Genomic DNA, 12,806 nt, shown 5'->3' on the forward strand with positions numbered 1-12,806 from the left:
ACTGAGCATGTGACTCTCAGTTTCAGCTCAATTCATGATCTCAGTGTCGTGAGATCAAGCCCCAAATACGACCACGCTGGCTGTGGAGGCTGGCTAAGATGCTCTCCCTCTCCTTCTGTTCCTCCCTGATCATCTAAAAATAAATAAATACTTTTTTTAAAAAATCATGAACTATTTTTTTGTTTTAAAGGATTTTATTTATCTATATATTTTAGAGAGCAAGAGAGGGAGAGCAGGTGCACACACACAAGCAGGGGGAGGGGGAGGGAGAGGAACAAGCAGACTCTGCTCCAAGCACAGAGCCCTGTGCAGGGCTCAACCTCATGACCCTGAGATCATGACCTGAGCAGAAATCAAGAGTCTGATGATCAACTGAATGAGCCACCCGGGCACCCTGATCATGAACTATTTCTAATTTTAAAAAGCAACAATAGATTTTTTTTTTTTAGGGGAATTTCTTTTGACCTTCCGGACCCTCTTTAATGTTGATGACCTTCATCTACAAAGGACTTGATGAGACACTGAGATAACACGTTTGGTGATTTTTGGTAAATTATTCTCCCTATCCTTGAGTTCTCATTTTGACTGAGCTCTTTGATTAGCATTTTCAAACAATTAATCAAAAAACATTCATTCACAATATTCCAAAAACTCTGGGTTACAGTGAAAGTCACTGAACGTCAGCTCACATGGGGGACTGGGATACGAGGGAAAATCTGAGAACGTCCCTTCGGACCTGCCCTCAGAATCCACTAACATTCTCTCAGCTGATTCCTCTACACACAGACATGATTCCATCCCTGTGAGGGTTTAAATTTAAAACTCCCTCAACGCCCAGGTAACATGCCACAGACTCAACAAGCAAGAATCTCAGTCTGCCTCATTTGGATATGTAGCACATCGGCAGCAATAAAAAAATCACATGCTGCCCTTGCAGGGCTAAATTAATGAAATTATCATTAAATGCCTTATAATGAAGTCCCTCCCCCAGTGACAATTAGGAAGCAAACCAAAATTTCTCAAACAAGAGAAAGATCCTTCTTGGAAGCTTTCACAATTAAGAATTAGAACATGTCAACAAGCAGGAAAAGAATGGGAAAGAAGAGGGTTCATCTGCAAAAGGTTAAGCCGAGTTACAGACCTCCTTGGGTCTGGGGTCTCTTTCCCCCTTCTCATTCCCTGCAACTCATTTCAATCACTGAAAGAAAATAAAGGATTTGGGTGTTGTTTGTTTGTTTTTTACTAAACACAAGTTCTTAATATAAAACAAACATTATTATCTTTGAAATTAGATGAACTTTTTATGATGAGTTTTTGGAATTGGCTTCCCCCCTGAAATTACCTCAGGTTACCTAGAACTTATATTCTCATCCAGTGGTTCTCAGAGTTGATGGATCAGATGATCAGAAACACCTGAAGAGCTTGCTGACCCACAGTCTGCTGGGCTGCACCTCAGAGGTCTGATTCAGGAGATCTGGGGCCAGGCTTGAAAATGTGCATTTGCAGAGGTTCCCAGGTGAGGCTGCTGCTGCTGCTCTGGAAACCACACTTTGAGAACCGCCACTGCATCTCTATTCCCTCTCTTAAATCACGCTGATTGATGGCCAGCGCACGGTGAGCACTCACAAGGAGTGGGTTTGGCATTCATCTTCCAGGGTGGGTTATGTTTCTTCCCACACTTGTGCATGAAAGTTAGTCGTATTGTAATTACATCATTTAAATATCATGGAAACCAATGATACAAGAGCGTGAAAGGATTTTTTTTCTATGTGAACTTAACGAAATGCTTTAGAAAGACCCAGTACTTGTAAATCACCTTAAAAACTCATCATCATGGGGCGCCTGGGTGGCTCAGCGGGTTAAGCCTCTGCCTTCGGCTCAGGTCATGATCTCAGGGTCCTAGGATCAAGCCCCGCATCAGGCTCTCTGCTCAGCAGGGAGCCTGCTTCCTCCTCTCTCTCTCTGCCTGCCTCTCTGCCTACTTATGATCTCTCTCTGTGTCAAATAAATAAATAAAATCTTAAAAAAAAAAAAACTCATCATCAAATGAGGTGCCAGAAAACTGGGACACCCAGGGAGGTCTCACGAAACCCAGACAGATTACACACCTGGCTTACTTTGTAAGCATCTTTAAATTTCTGCTCTATTTTAAAGAAGCCAAAACTAATTTTCTACACAGAAAAAGGAGTTATGTTTGTGTTAGAAAGACAATAGGTGACTCTAATCATTGAACTCTTGTTTAAAGAAACAGTCTTTGTCCTGCATCAAAAACACTAGCAGTAAGTATACATGTGTATATTTCAAATTGAGGTGAAAATTCTAGGCTTCTATGTGTTTACAACTTAGCGCTTGAAGTAACTTCTTCAACTGGTCAAACCACCTTCAGTTCCAAACACAGGATGTGAGGTCTTCCCTTGTACCTGGGAATGTTGGTTATTATTTAAGTACGCAATCTACAAGCAAACTTATCAGCCAACCAATAATAGGTTACATTACATTACAAAGGATAAATCTTACTTCCTTAAATGCGTCTTTAATAGCTTTAATACTATTTTTCAGTTGGGTATTTGTTTTGTTTTATTTTGTTTTTCTTTTGCTGTTGTTGGTTTTATAAAGTAGGCCGCGCGCCCAGCATGGGGCTTGAACTCACAATCCTGAGATCGAGACCTGAGATGAGATCAAGAGTCAGAGGCTTTACTGACTGAGCCACCCAGGAGCCCCTCTAGTTTTTCTTTTAATGCTTTAATTGTGCTTTTAAATCTTATATCCTCAGTACTCTTAATTTCTGAATACTTGTTTTGTTTGATTCTTAATCTTCTGTCTCTGTGACACTTGATTCTCTTCTATTTAAGTTCTTCTTATTCTACCTTTATTCAAAGAAGGTATTTCTTTTTTAAATTCTTTATCTTATTGAATGCATATGTTTCCTTTACATCCTTAATTTTCAGTCTTTTTATAATCCTTTTCCTTCTTGTCAGTGGGTGTTTTCTCTTGTGGGCGTAGGAAGATGGCCGAGAGGAAGGCTGTGCCCCAACAGGGACTCAGAGGCTCTTGCTATGCGAGCTCTTACCCCCTTCAATCCTGGCCTCCTAAAGGAAGACAGACTTTCAACCTCAGTTCTATCAGACAACTAAAGGCATGCTTGTCCAAGCCCTACAGGGCCTCATTCACCAGTCCTGGGAGGCAGGCTCCTGGTGACTCTATGGCTCACAAGTGGATGAGAACCACTGCTCTAATATAACTTCCAGGTTGGGGGAGGGCATGTTAGAAATTCTTCCCAAATTAGTCACGCTCTCCCTGGATAGATTCCCACTGGAGCCATGTTATGGTTTCCTAATGTCACGTATCTTCCAGCCACTTCATGACGAGCTGTGTGTGTGAACTTCCATGATACACAGCTATATTTGACTCGATATTACATGCTATCTTGACACCCGGTAAAATTTGGAAGGCCGGAAATGGCCTAAGGACTGGCCAAAGATTAGGTCTCCTACCCAAGCAGCCTGCTTTACCAAGGATCCAGGCACCACCGTGCCTGCCTTTCCCCTGGAATTATTCCAACAAGCCAATCACAGGGCACACTGAGCCCTCTTGATACCACGAAGCCTGCCTCCCACCCCTCAAACTGTTCACACTGTCCCGAGGGCACCCCCGTGTCCCTGCACTGTGTTGATGTCCTCATCCCTTGGGCATAGAGAATATGTCATAAACTGCCGTGAATCTCAGCTGCCCCATCTCAGGGGCTGTGTGTTGGCCATCCCCATGACCATCGGAAGGCATCCTTCCCCTAACAGCGAGGTGCACAGGAGGCATTCGAAACAACATGGCTAAGCACCATGCGAGCTGCGTTAACTGTGCACACTGTGCGGTAAGGGGGAGGGGAAGAACGGTAGCATGACCTGGTCCAGCCCCGCAGACTCCACAGGCAACACCTCCACCAAGGGGGCTCCAGCTAGGGGCACCATCACTCCCTAGTTCTCCATCCACCTCTCTTTGATAAATTTACCTCTGACTTGCTATAGCTCCCTTCTCAGCAAGCTGAAGGAGGATTTTCGGGGATGCAGGCTGCACCTGCTTCTTCGGGTCATGAAGAGCAGGGAGAATGTGGCTACAGCCACGGTTCTCTGACCTAAAAGATTATTTTATTAAGCACCGCTGTTAAATATGCGACTGTACCTGTCGTCACCGTCCCTCCACTTCTTCCGTAGGTCCACGAGTAGAAATTTTTAAAAATACATGAATTCACGTAAGTTTTAAGTTGGATCTAAAAACTAAACAAACAGGGGCACCTGGTTGGCTCAGTCGGTTGAGCATCCGACTCTTACTTTTGCCTCAGGTCATGATCTCCGGGTCGTGGGATCAAGTCCTGCGTCGCGCGCTGCATGCTAATCACTGAGTCTGCTTGAGATTCTCTCTCTCCCTCTGCCCTTCCCCCCCACACTCTCTTTCCCTCTCTATCTAAAATAAATAAAATCTTTACAAATGTATTTAAAAATTAAACTATGATACATTTTCATCAAAATGAAAGACAATAATGCATTGATAAAATAAATATATAGCAAATACATGATAACTAAGTGACGCCTACTTATTTTATGTGTCATGCTTGAAGATTACAGATTACAGACATTTTTAGAATGGAGATTACAGACATTTTTCCCCCACTCTTAACTCCTGAGAAAACATAATTCATTTTAATACTGCCTAATTATGTGTTTAATTCTGTCTATATCCAGAGAACATGGGAGATCTGTAGCTATCTAGGAAAAATCAGACCATACATGCAAGCAATTAGAAAATTTAAACAAAATTATGTCTTTTCTGAATTTATGTCCCTGTACGTATGCCTTTAGTTCAGTTTTGAACCAGTAAATAAAAGTAGTCAAAAACTTAATCCTCCATCAAAACAAAATAATAATATTTCTGAAACATTTAGTATTTAAAACACTGATTTCTGGTTAAAGAAAGAAATGTGCAAGGTAGGAGAGGGTGAGGCCATCCCAACATCAAACAGGTCTGCACTGTACCAGCCCACTGGAATTTCGGTTTGCCTGGATCAAAGTAGTAGGACCAGGCTTATCTCCTACAAATGTAAGGAAACAAGAATTTTTCTAGCCCTTCCCAAAACGGCCCTATGATAAGTGACTGTGGGGCCAGTATATTAGAATTACTTTAATTATAAGCGGAGGGAGCAGTCCCTAAGAATGCCTCATGCCTTACAACTCGGGCAGTGAGCTTATGGAATCTTGCACTGGGGGAGCTGAAAGCAATCTCACGTTCCCGTAGCCTCTCACTCCATTCCTCCTTTGGACAGACGAGGTCACCAAGGCCAGAGAGAGAGTTAAATAATTTGCCAAAGGTCAGAGGACAAGTAAGCAACACAATCAGGATTGACTTTGAGGCTCCTGGTCCCTTATTCAGTGCCCTTCCTACCTACCTACCATGCTGTGTCTCAACATCAGGAACAGAAAAGGCAAAATCATGGAAGGCGGGTGATAAGGACCCACCACACCCCCATTGCAGCCCCATGTTCTTGGCCAGCTCTGGAAGCATACTCTCAGATTTCTGAGGTTGGCAGAGAAAATGCAGAACCTGAAAGGCTGCTCCAGCTGTCCAGATCCAGTCAGCCCCACAGGTCTGCCCAGCACGGGGAATCTCCAAACTAATCCTTACACCGCTGGCAACACACCAAGTTTCAGCGCTAAGATAATGTCCGAGAAAAGAGAGGCCCACTCGTGTTGGTTTCTCAGCGATGTGTTGAGTGTACCTCTCTAGGACTGCCAGTTCAGCCCGTGCTTGGGCCCTCCCTTCCATGACCCCCAGCTTCTCTCACGGGGCACAGCACCCCAGTCTTCCTTATCTCTGACCCGTTCTCTACAGCATGGCGAGGGATGTTGTCCCAGGACAGAACACACCTTACCATGCTTCCCTCGTGTTGAAAAACTTCATCTTTTCAAGAAACTTCCATCCATTATCCTAAGGATGGCTGGAAGACCATCACAATTGGGCCCCTGCTTACCCCACCCTGCCATGTCCCTCATCACTCCTTATTTCAGCCACATGGACCACATGCTACTTTCTCACATTGGCCACCTTCTAGGACACTGCTTAAAACGATACTTTCAAGGAAGACGTTCCTGACCTATAAGGCTGAGTTACGGGATCCCTTCATCTGTTCCCAAGACCATCATTTATCTGTCTCCCTGACTGGTCTGTGTACTCCTTCGGGCATGGTCTGTGTCTATTCATTTTTGGATCTCCAGGATCCAGCCCCTGTCTGGAACCAAGGTGTAAGCTCAATAAATGTGCTAAATGACCAGATAAATAAACATATACTCTGCTAACAACTGTTTGGACCTCTAAAAACAGTAATTTCTCTTTTATCCACATGATACCAAATTAAAATGTGCAACAGAAAATTATCAGCTATGTAGAATTTCACATTTTTCTAAATTCAATTACCTATATGAACCGCATTCAGCTGAACCAAACGCACTAACAAGACACACACTGCTAAAAATGGGGTGATCCTTAGAGCAAGGCTGGAGGACGGGAGGGGGTCCCACAGGAATCAGTGCAAGCCAGAGCTTTGACAGTTAGCCAGCAGCTATTACCAAGGGACCAAGGGCTCCCTACCAATATCCGAATTGACCTTAATTTCTTAAAAGAGACATTAAATGGGGAAAGTAATTGCCCAGAGTATTTATAGAACTACTTAGCCACCAAAAAAATCAAGAATGCTTTGAAGAACCCAGGATGTGACCATCACCAGCTCTCCTAGAACATAAGCTCTGGGGGAGCAGGGACGCTGTCGTTTTCATCGCTCTGTCCCCGGCCCCGGAGTCCTGCCTGGCAGGCAGCAGCACAAGCTGTCAATGACATATTGAATGGGTGCATTTATATTTGCTATATCTGCCTCTAATCCCTCATAGGAGGAGGGGGATATATTATGGAAATAGAACTTAAACTCCCATCCTTACCTCACAGAATTATAAAACATCAGCATTGGCAGAACCTTAAAAGTCATCCATATTCAATGCTTGAGATGGACCTTTATGATTGGCAAATAATTATACCAGCAAAAATGTTTTGTTCTGTAAGATCATTATGATCACGTGGTCAGTTGAGCTAAGCTCTTGCAAATCTTAGGATAGGCTATGCAGCATTCAACTGACAAAGCCACAACTTAAAATCATTTTACCTTGTTGCTCCTATAATAAAGATAGTCAGGGGAAGCCTCCGCAGTGGAAAGTCTCAGAACCTTCCCCGGCAACTATCCTGGTTGGGAACTTGGCCAGCGAGGCAGGCCACAAAGGCGGCAAGCAGCCAGGATGAGGGACAGGTGTCAGCTGTGGTGAGTGTCAGGCAGTGGCCGGTTAGGACAGGTGGCTGGTGTGGAAGGAAACCGAGGGCCAGCCCAGAGTGGCCTGAGGAGGGCAAGTGGTCTCCGAGTGGCTGGAAATCTCAGGGACAAAGGCAGAGTTCTCTCCATCTCCCGGCACTGCAGGGACCTACCTGGCCTGAGACTCAGCAGCTCCTCAAAGACCTAAACCTATGTCTGCCTCTCAAGAAATCAACTCTCCTCAGGACTGGTTTTGGAGGAAGCCGAGTGGGCTTTACAAGCCATAATCGTGTAGTCAGGCAAGCCAAGGTCTTAAGAGATTTTTGGAGAGGACCACTGAGTGGGCAAGAAGCACAACTTAAAATAATTGTTACCTCAGTGGAAACCAAACGCAAAGGTGAACCAGCTACAACATGTCCAGGCTCCCACAAAGTTCTCACGAGGCCCCCAGTCCGCAGCCCCCTCCTCCGAGTGCGCCCTGCAGCTGAGGTGACCTTCCGCTTCCCTCCCTTCCTCCTCAGGGGCCACGCACAGCTCGCCTCTCCTCCCTAGCTCCCCATCCCTCCCGGGTCAGCAGGGAAGGCGACCACAAAGTCCCCTCTCTACTGGGGTCTGGAGCAACAGGGCAGATCTTCTCAGGCATGAATGAACAGTCTTCCCACTGTTCACCGTCCTGCCTCCCAAATGCCCCCAACCACCCAGCGCGTGGTAAGGCGCGTCTTGGCCTCTGGCGTTTAAGAGCCTGGACGCTTGGGTTGGTGGTCAGGGGAGGTCCGTTTCACTACAGGAGGTGATGGCTTCTGTCTCCATTTCTGATTTGTTTTTTAAACCAAGAGTGATATTCTTAGATAAATATTTCTCACCATTAAAATGGCATCAAAGGGGCACGTGGGCAGCTCAGTCAGTGAAGCGTCTGCCTTTGGCTTGGGTCATGATCCTGGATTCCTGGGATTGAGTCCCATGCCATGTTCCCTGCTCAGTGGGGAGTCTGCTCCTTCCTCTCCCTCTGCTCCTCCCCCAGCTCAAGCTTGCCCTCTTTCTGTGTGTCTCTCTCAAATAAATAAATACAATCTTTAAAAAATAAATAAATAAAATACGATAATATGAAATAAGATAAAAAGGCATCAAGTACGTCCCAAGTGAGCATGTGCATCAGTTAGAGGAACAAGCCCACGCCTCAGAGGCTTACTCAGCTGGTTATCCCTCGGTTTACTGCTGCCAGATGCCGCAGGCAGTTGCTACCATTGTACACTTGAAAACTGTTCTTAACACACAAAGGAAAGGTCTGCCATGATGGTGCACACTGAGTCAGCTCTGTAGTCCGTTCCACAGAGAGGCAGCGGCATCACGTTCTGGTGTCCACACTGCCCCGTGGCTATCGGGGATGTCAGCGCTGGGCGCCGCCACAGGCAGGCCACATAGGATGCTGAACGATGTCCCTGTGCATCTGTAATTATTTCAGAATGAAAGGTGAAAATATGTTTGGACTCTGTCATAAATAGTGTGGCCAAATGCCAGGATATGAATGATGTTTTATTCTCCTTAGCACACAACGCTGGGGACAGGGGATAGAAGTGCTACCCCTCCCACACCCCAAGAAGACAGCCACAGATTGGTGGGGGATTTGGGCTCCTGGGGAAGAAAGCAGAGGCCTTGCTTTTTAAGACCCTAGGCCAGCTAGGAGAGGCGATGAATCTCGACAGTCCCTATAAAGGGGGGCTTGGAGCTTGGATTTGGAGTTGTCTTGACAGAAGCAGTCAGAGTGGAGACACAGGGGCAGAAGGGGAAACACTGAACCCCAGGGCAGCAGATGTGCTCCGTCAGAGGCAGAGGGCCTGACCCAGCCGAGGGACCGGTGCCCACCAGCCCCTCACCCTGATGGAAGGTCCCGCCAGCATGAGGTGGAGGGCTGAGGCAGATATCACGCTGTTAGAAAAACAGAAGAAGCTGACATTTTTGCCACATGATTTAGGGCCCAAAGGAGGCCCACGGATCCTGGAACACTTCTATTCCCCACGGAGGGAGCAGAGGGAGCCCTGCTGTTCAAATACAACCGGCCAGGAGGAACAAAATGTTAAGACTCCAGGAAATCTCCTCCAGGTGGTTTTCAATAGACCAGAGCTTTATCTAAAAAAGCTCTGGCTTTTTGGATTGATCTGGGCTGTAAGATCTAGAAGAATCTACCAGGATGTGTCTAGTGCTTTGAAAATCAATGTTTAAAAAGGTAAGACCTAGCAATCTAGTTAGCTTCTCCGTTGGTTACATATTAGCCTATCTAAGCCCAAGTGCACCGTGAGTCAAAAGGTGTGACGACAAATAGCCTGGGTGGCCGTCCCATCTTAACCCTGAAAAACAAACCCAAGGGGCGCCTGGGTGGCTCCGTCAGCTGAGCGTCTGACTCTTGATTCCAGCTCAGATCATGATCTCAGGGTCATGAGATGAGACCTACGTCAGGCTCCAGGCCCAGCAGGGAGTCTGCAATTCTCTTGCCCTCTGCCCCTCCCCCATGCACTTGCTCTCTTTTTCTCTCTCTCAAATAAATAAATAAATCTAAATGAATTAAATAATCTAAATAAATCTAAATAAATAAATAAATCTAAATAAAATAAATCTAAATGAAAGAAACCCAAAAACATTTAAATAGATGGGAGGTTTTTTAAGTACAAAATGCAACCATTCAAAATATCAGATAGTTTTGTCTCCTTTTCAAATTTCAGTCCATTTTCCTCTAAATTCAGTCCCAAAGCTAATCATGTTACTCTGTCATTTGTGATGCCCACTGACAAATCACGGGGTTTCTTTCTTATACAATTGAATTAAAGTGAGTCAAAGAGCATGGATCACTTGTCAAATGGAAGAAAGTCAGAATCTATCTTTATGTAGAATATTATTAAAGAGTTGAAGATAAGTTTGATCATTAATGTGAGTAATACATTCATCTAAAATTAAAATGTCTTTTACTTAGTCATTTCTCCATCAGAGCCCAGGCAAAAATAACAAAAATTATTTTTTTAAATTCCTATCAGGATTCACAGGATTATAATTTACTTTGTAAAGAGTTCTCAATTCAAAAAAAAACTAACAAACAGAACCCCAGACCTGATGGCTTACCACCTCCCTGAACACTAGCTGAGAAGAGGAAGTAGACCCATCTTTGCTGTAGCTATGAAAATGTTACCTTCCTCTGGATCCCCGGGAGAAAGGGATTAGGGTGTAATGTTTCTTTGTCTCTCTGTCTTACAGGAAGCAAACTGGATTTCAGAAATTACAAATCAGTAATATCATAAGAGGGCACTAGGCAACTCCTGTAAAGTCTGCATTATAAAAACATGGATTTTCAAATGACAATGTAACGGGATTGCCACTATATTTAATTTAAAATTAATTATTTCTGAATGATACAGGCTGCCATGAAACTCCATCTAACTTCTAGGTTGGGATTAAAGATCCTGTGTTTTTCCAAACAAAAGACTTCAAAGAGACTTGAATTATCAACACTTTGAAATAGCCATCTTTATTTTTTTTTTTTATTTGACAGACACAGTGAGAGAGGGAACACAAGCAAGGGGAGTGGGATGGGGGGGAGAAGCAGGCCTCCCGCTGAGCAAGGGGGCCAATGAGGGACTCGATCTCAGGACCCGGGAATCACTACTCGAGCTGAAGGCAGATGCTTAACGACTGCTTACGACCAAGGCGCCCCTAGCCATCTTTAAATATGAGGAACTTACTGCCCTGGCCCCTCCAGATTTAAATTCTTTAAGATACAAACGAATTGATACCCATGCCCACCCCAACAACCCATAACATGGTTCCCTAGGGCCCTTTCTAACCACATTCTGTCTGCTGGGAATGAGATCTCTACACCTCTTCTGGAATCAATAAATCAGTAAAAAAAAAAAAATCATAAATAGGTAAAATGCAAACCATCATAGTTCAGCAAACAAGTCTCTGTTACAACTGGCCTAATGCATTTTGACCACTGAAACTCTGAGGGGGGCTCAGCCTGATGCCCCCAACCCCACACACTCAGCTCCCTGAGCACCACCATTTCCACTTACCTGGCTTCCCAGCTACATTTTCAGAATTCCATGACTAAGTGGCCCATCTGACCCCCCAGTCTCTCAGCATGGCCATTCTAGAACTACAGTCTGCCCTGCGCTCCCATACACACCCCCTGCCCTTTATTCTGGGGCCCCTGAATGGGGGCTCCTTTAGAATTAGATCACAGGCCTTGGAGCTGCTGATGTTCCCATGATGGGATCTGAACTGACTATGGGTTTCCCTCCCCAGGGCCCCTTCTCTATACCCAGCTCCTACTGGCTTCCCACAAAACGTCCCACCCCCTTACCTCTGTGTCCCCAGTAGGCAATGCTCTTGGCAGGTGTTCACTGGGAATCCATCATTACTCATGACCAAGGGATAAGGTCCCTTGTTTTATGAAGAACTTGAACCTAACCTACCCGTAACAACACAACTATAGATTATTAAAGCCTTGTCTAGCCTGCCCCTCCAGGCCTGGGTTCAGGGTCCTTCTCTGGCTTCCTTTTAGTCCTCAACCTGCCTTGACCACGGTAGTGAACACTTCCTCCTGCTTCCTCCCTGGCTGAACGCTCAGCTCCTGGCTTCCCTGCAAACTTCAGTGTGCCCAGGAAGATTCCTGGCACATGGAAGGTGCTGCAATGCTTGTTGACCTGAATCCAGAGAAACCATGGGACAAAAAACCAACACTCACATTCTTCTCTTGAGACTCGGCAAGGTTGCCCGCATCCCCATTGTCCTCTTTTTGTGCCTCATTTTCTCCACTCTCTTCAGTCTTCTCTGTTCCCTGGTCATAAAGCAAACCCATGGTATCACTAAACTTAGATAAGATTTTGAGGAAAAACCCAACCACACATGCTACGGTTTTCTTACTTGGATACATAGTATATAAACAAAGGGAACACAGACTTCCTATCTATTTGGTCACTTCGCTACTAGTACAGAATCACCACCCCCTGTATTGTTCATTGGACCTCCTGTTGTTGGTCAGTACATCTGAGTCATGTGCATGGTAGAGAAATAAACACACTAATGAGGAGCTATAATTCACCCATTTAAGGCTTATAAAGAGAACTCCAAAGGATTTGATATTCAGGCAGAATTTGTTTTCTGTTGCTTGAGTGGTGGCAGGCTTTATAATTTTAGAGAGTAAGAAAAGATGATAGAGAATAGAGAGAGAGTTAATAGATGGATAGATGGATGGATGATGGATGGATGATGGATGGATGGATGGATGACGGATGGAGGACGGATGACGGATGGACATATGGATGGATGGATGGATGGATGGAAGGATGGATGGATGGATGGAAGGATGAAAGGAAGGAAAGATGGATGGAAGGAAGGATGGATGATGGATGAATGGATGGATGGATGATGGATGAATGATGGATAGATGGACGGATGGATGGATGATGGGTAGGTG

The 12,806-nt window shown here is 45.0% G+C and overlaps 1 protein-coding gene across 2 annotated transcripts in view; it reads right to left on the reverse strand.

Annotated features, from left to right (window-relative positions):
• LOC308345813 (SH3 domain-binding glutamic acid-rich protein-like) overlaps window positions 1-12,806 on the reverse strand; it is a 46,407-nt gene that overhangs the window by 5,808 nt on the left and 27,793 nt on the right. For both annotated transcript variants that reach the window (XM_080808329.1, XM_080808330.1), the window contains one exon: window positions 12,075-12,167. In XM_080808329.1, the coding sequence (XP_080664455.1) occupies window positions 12,075-12,167 (93 nt within the window). The remainder of the gene's footprint in view (window positions 1-12,074; window positions 12,168-12,806) is intronic.

Source organism: Martes martes (genome assembly GCF_963455335.1).
Source record: "Martes martes genome assembly, chromosome: 1".
Lineage (NCBI taxonomy): Eukaryota > Metazoa > Chordata > Mammalia > Carnivora > Mustelidae > Martes > Martes martes.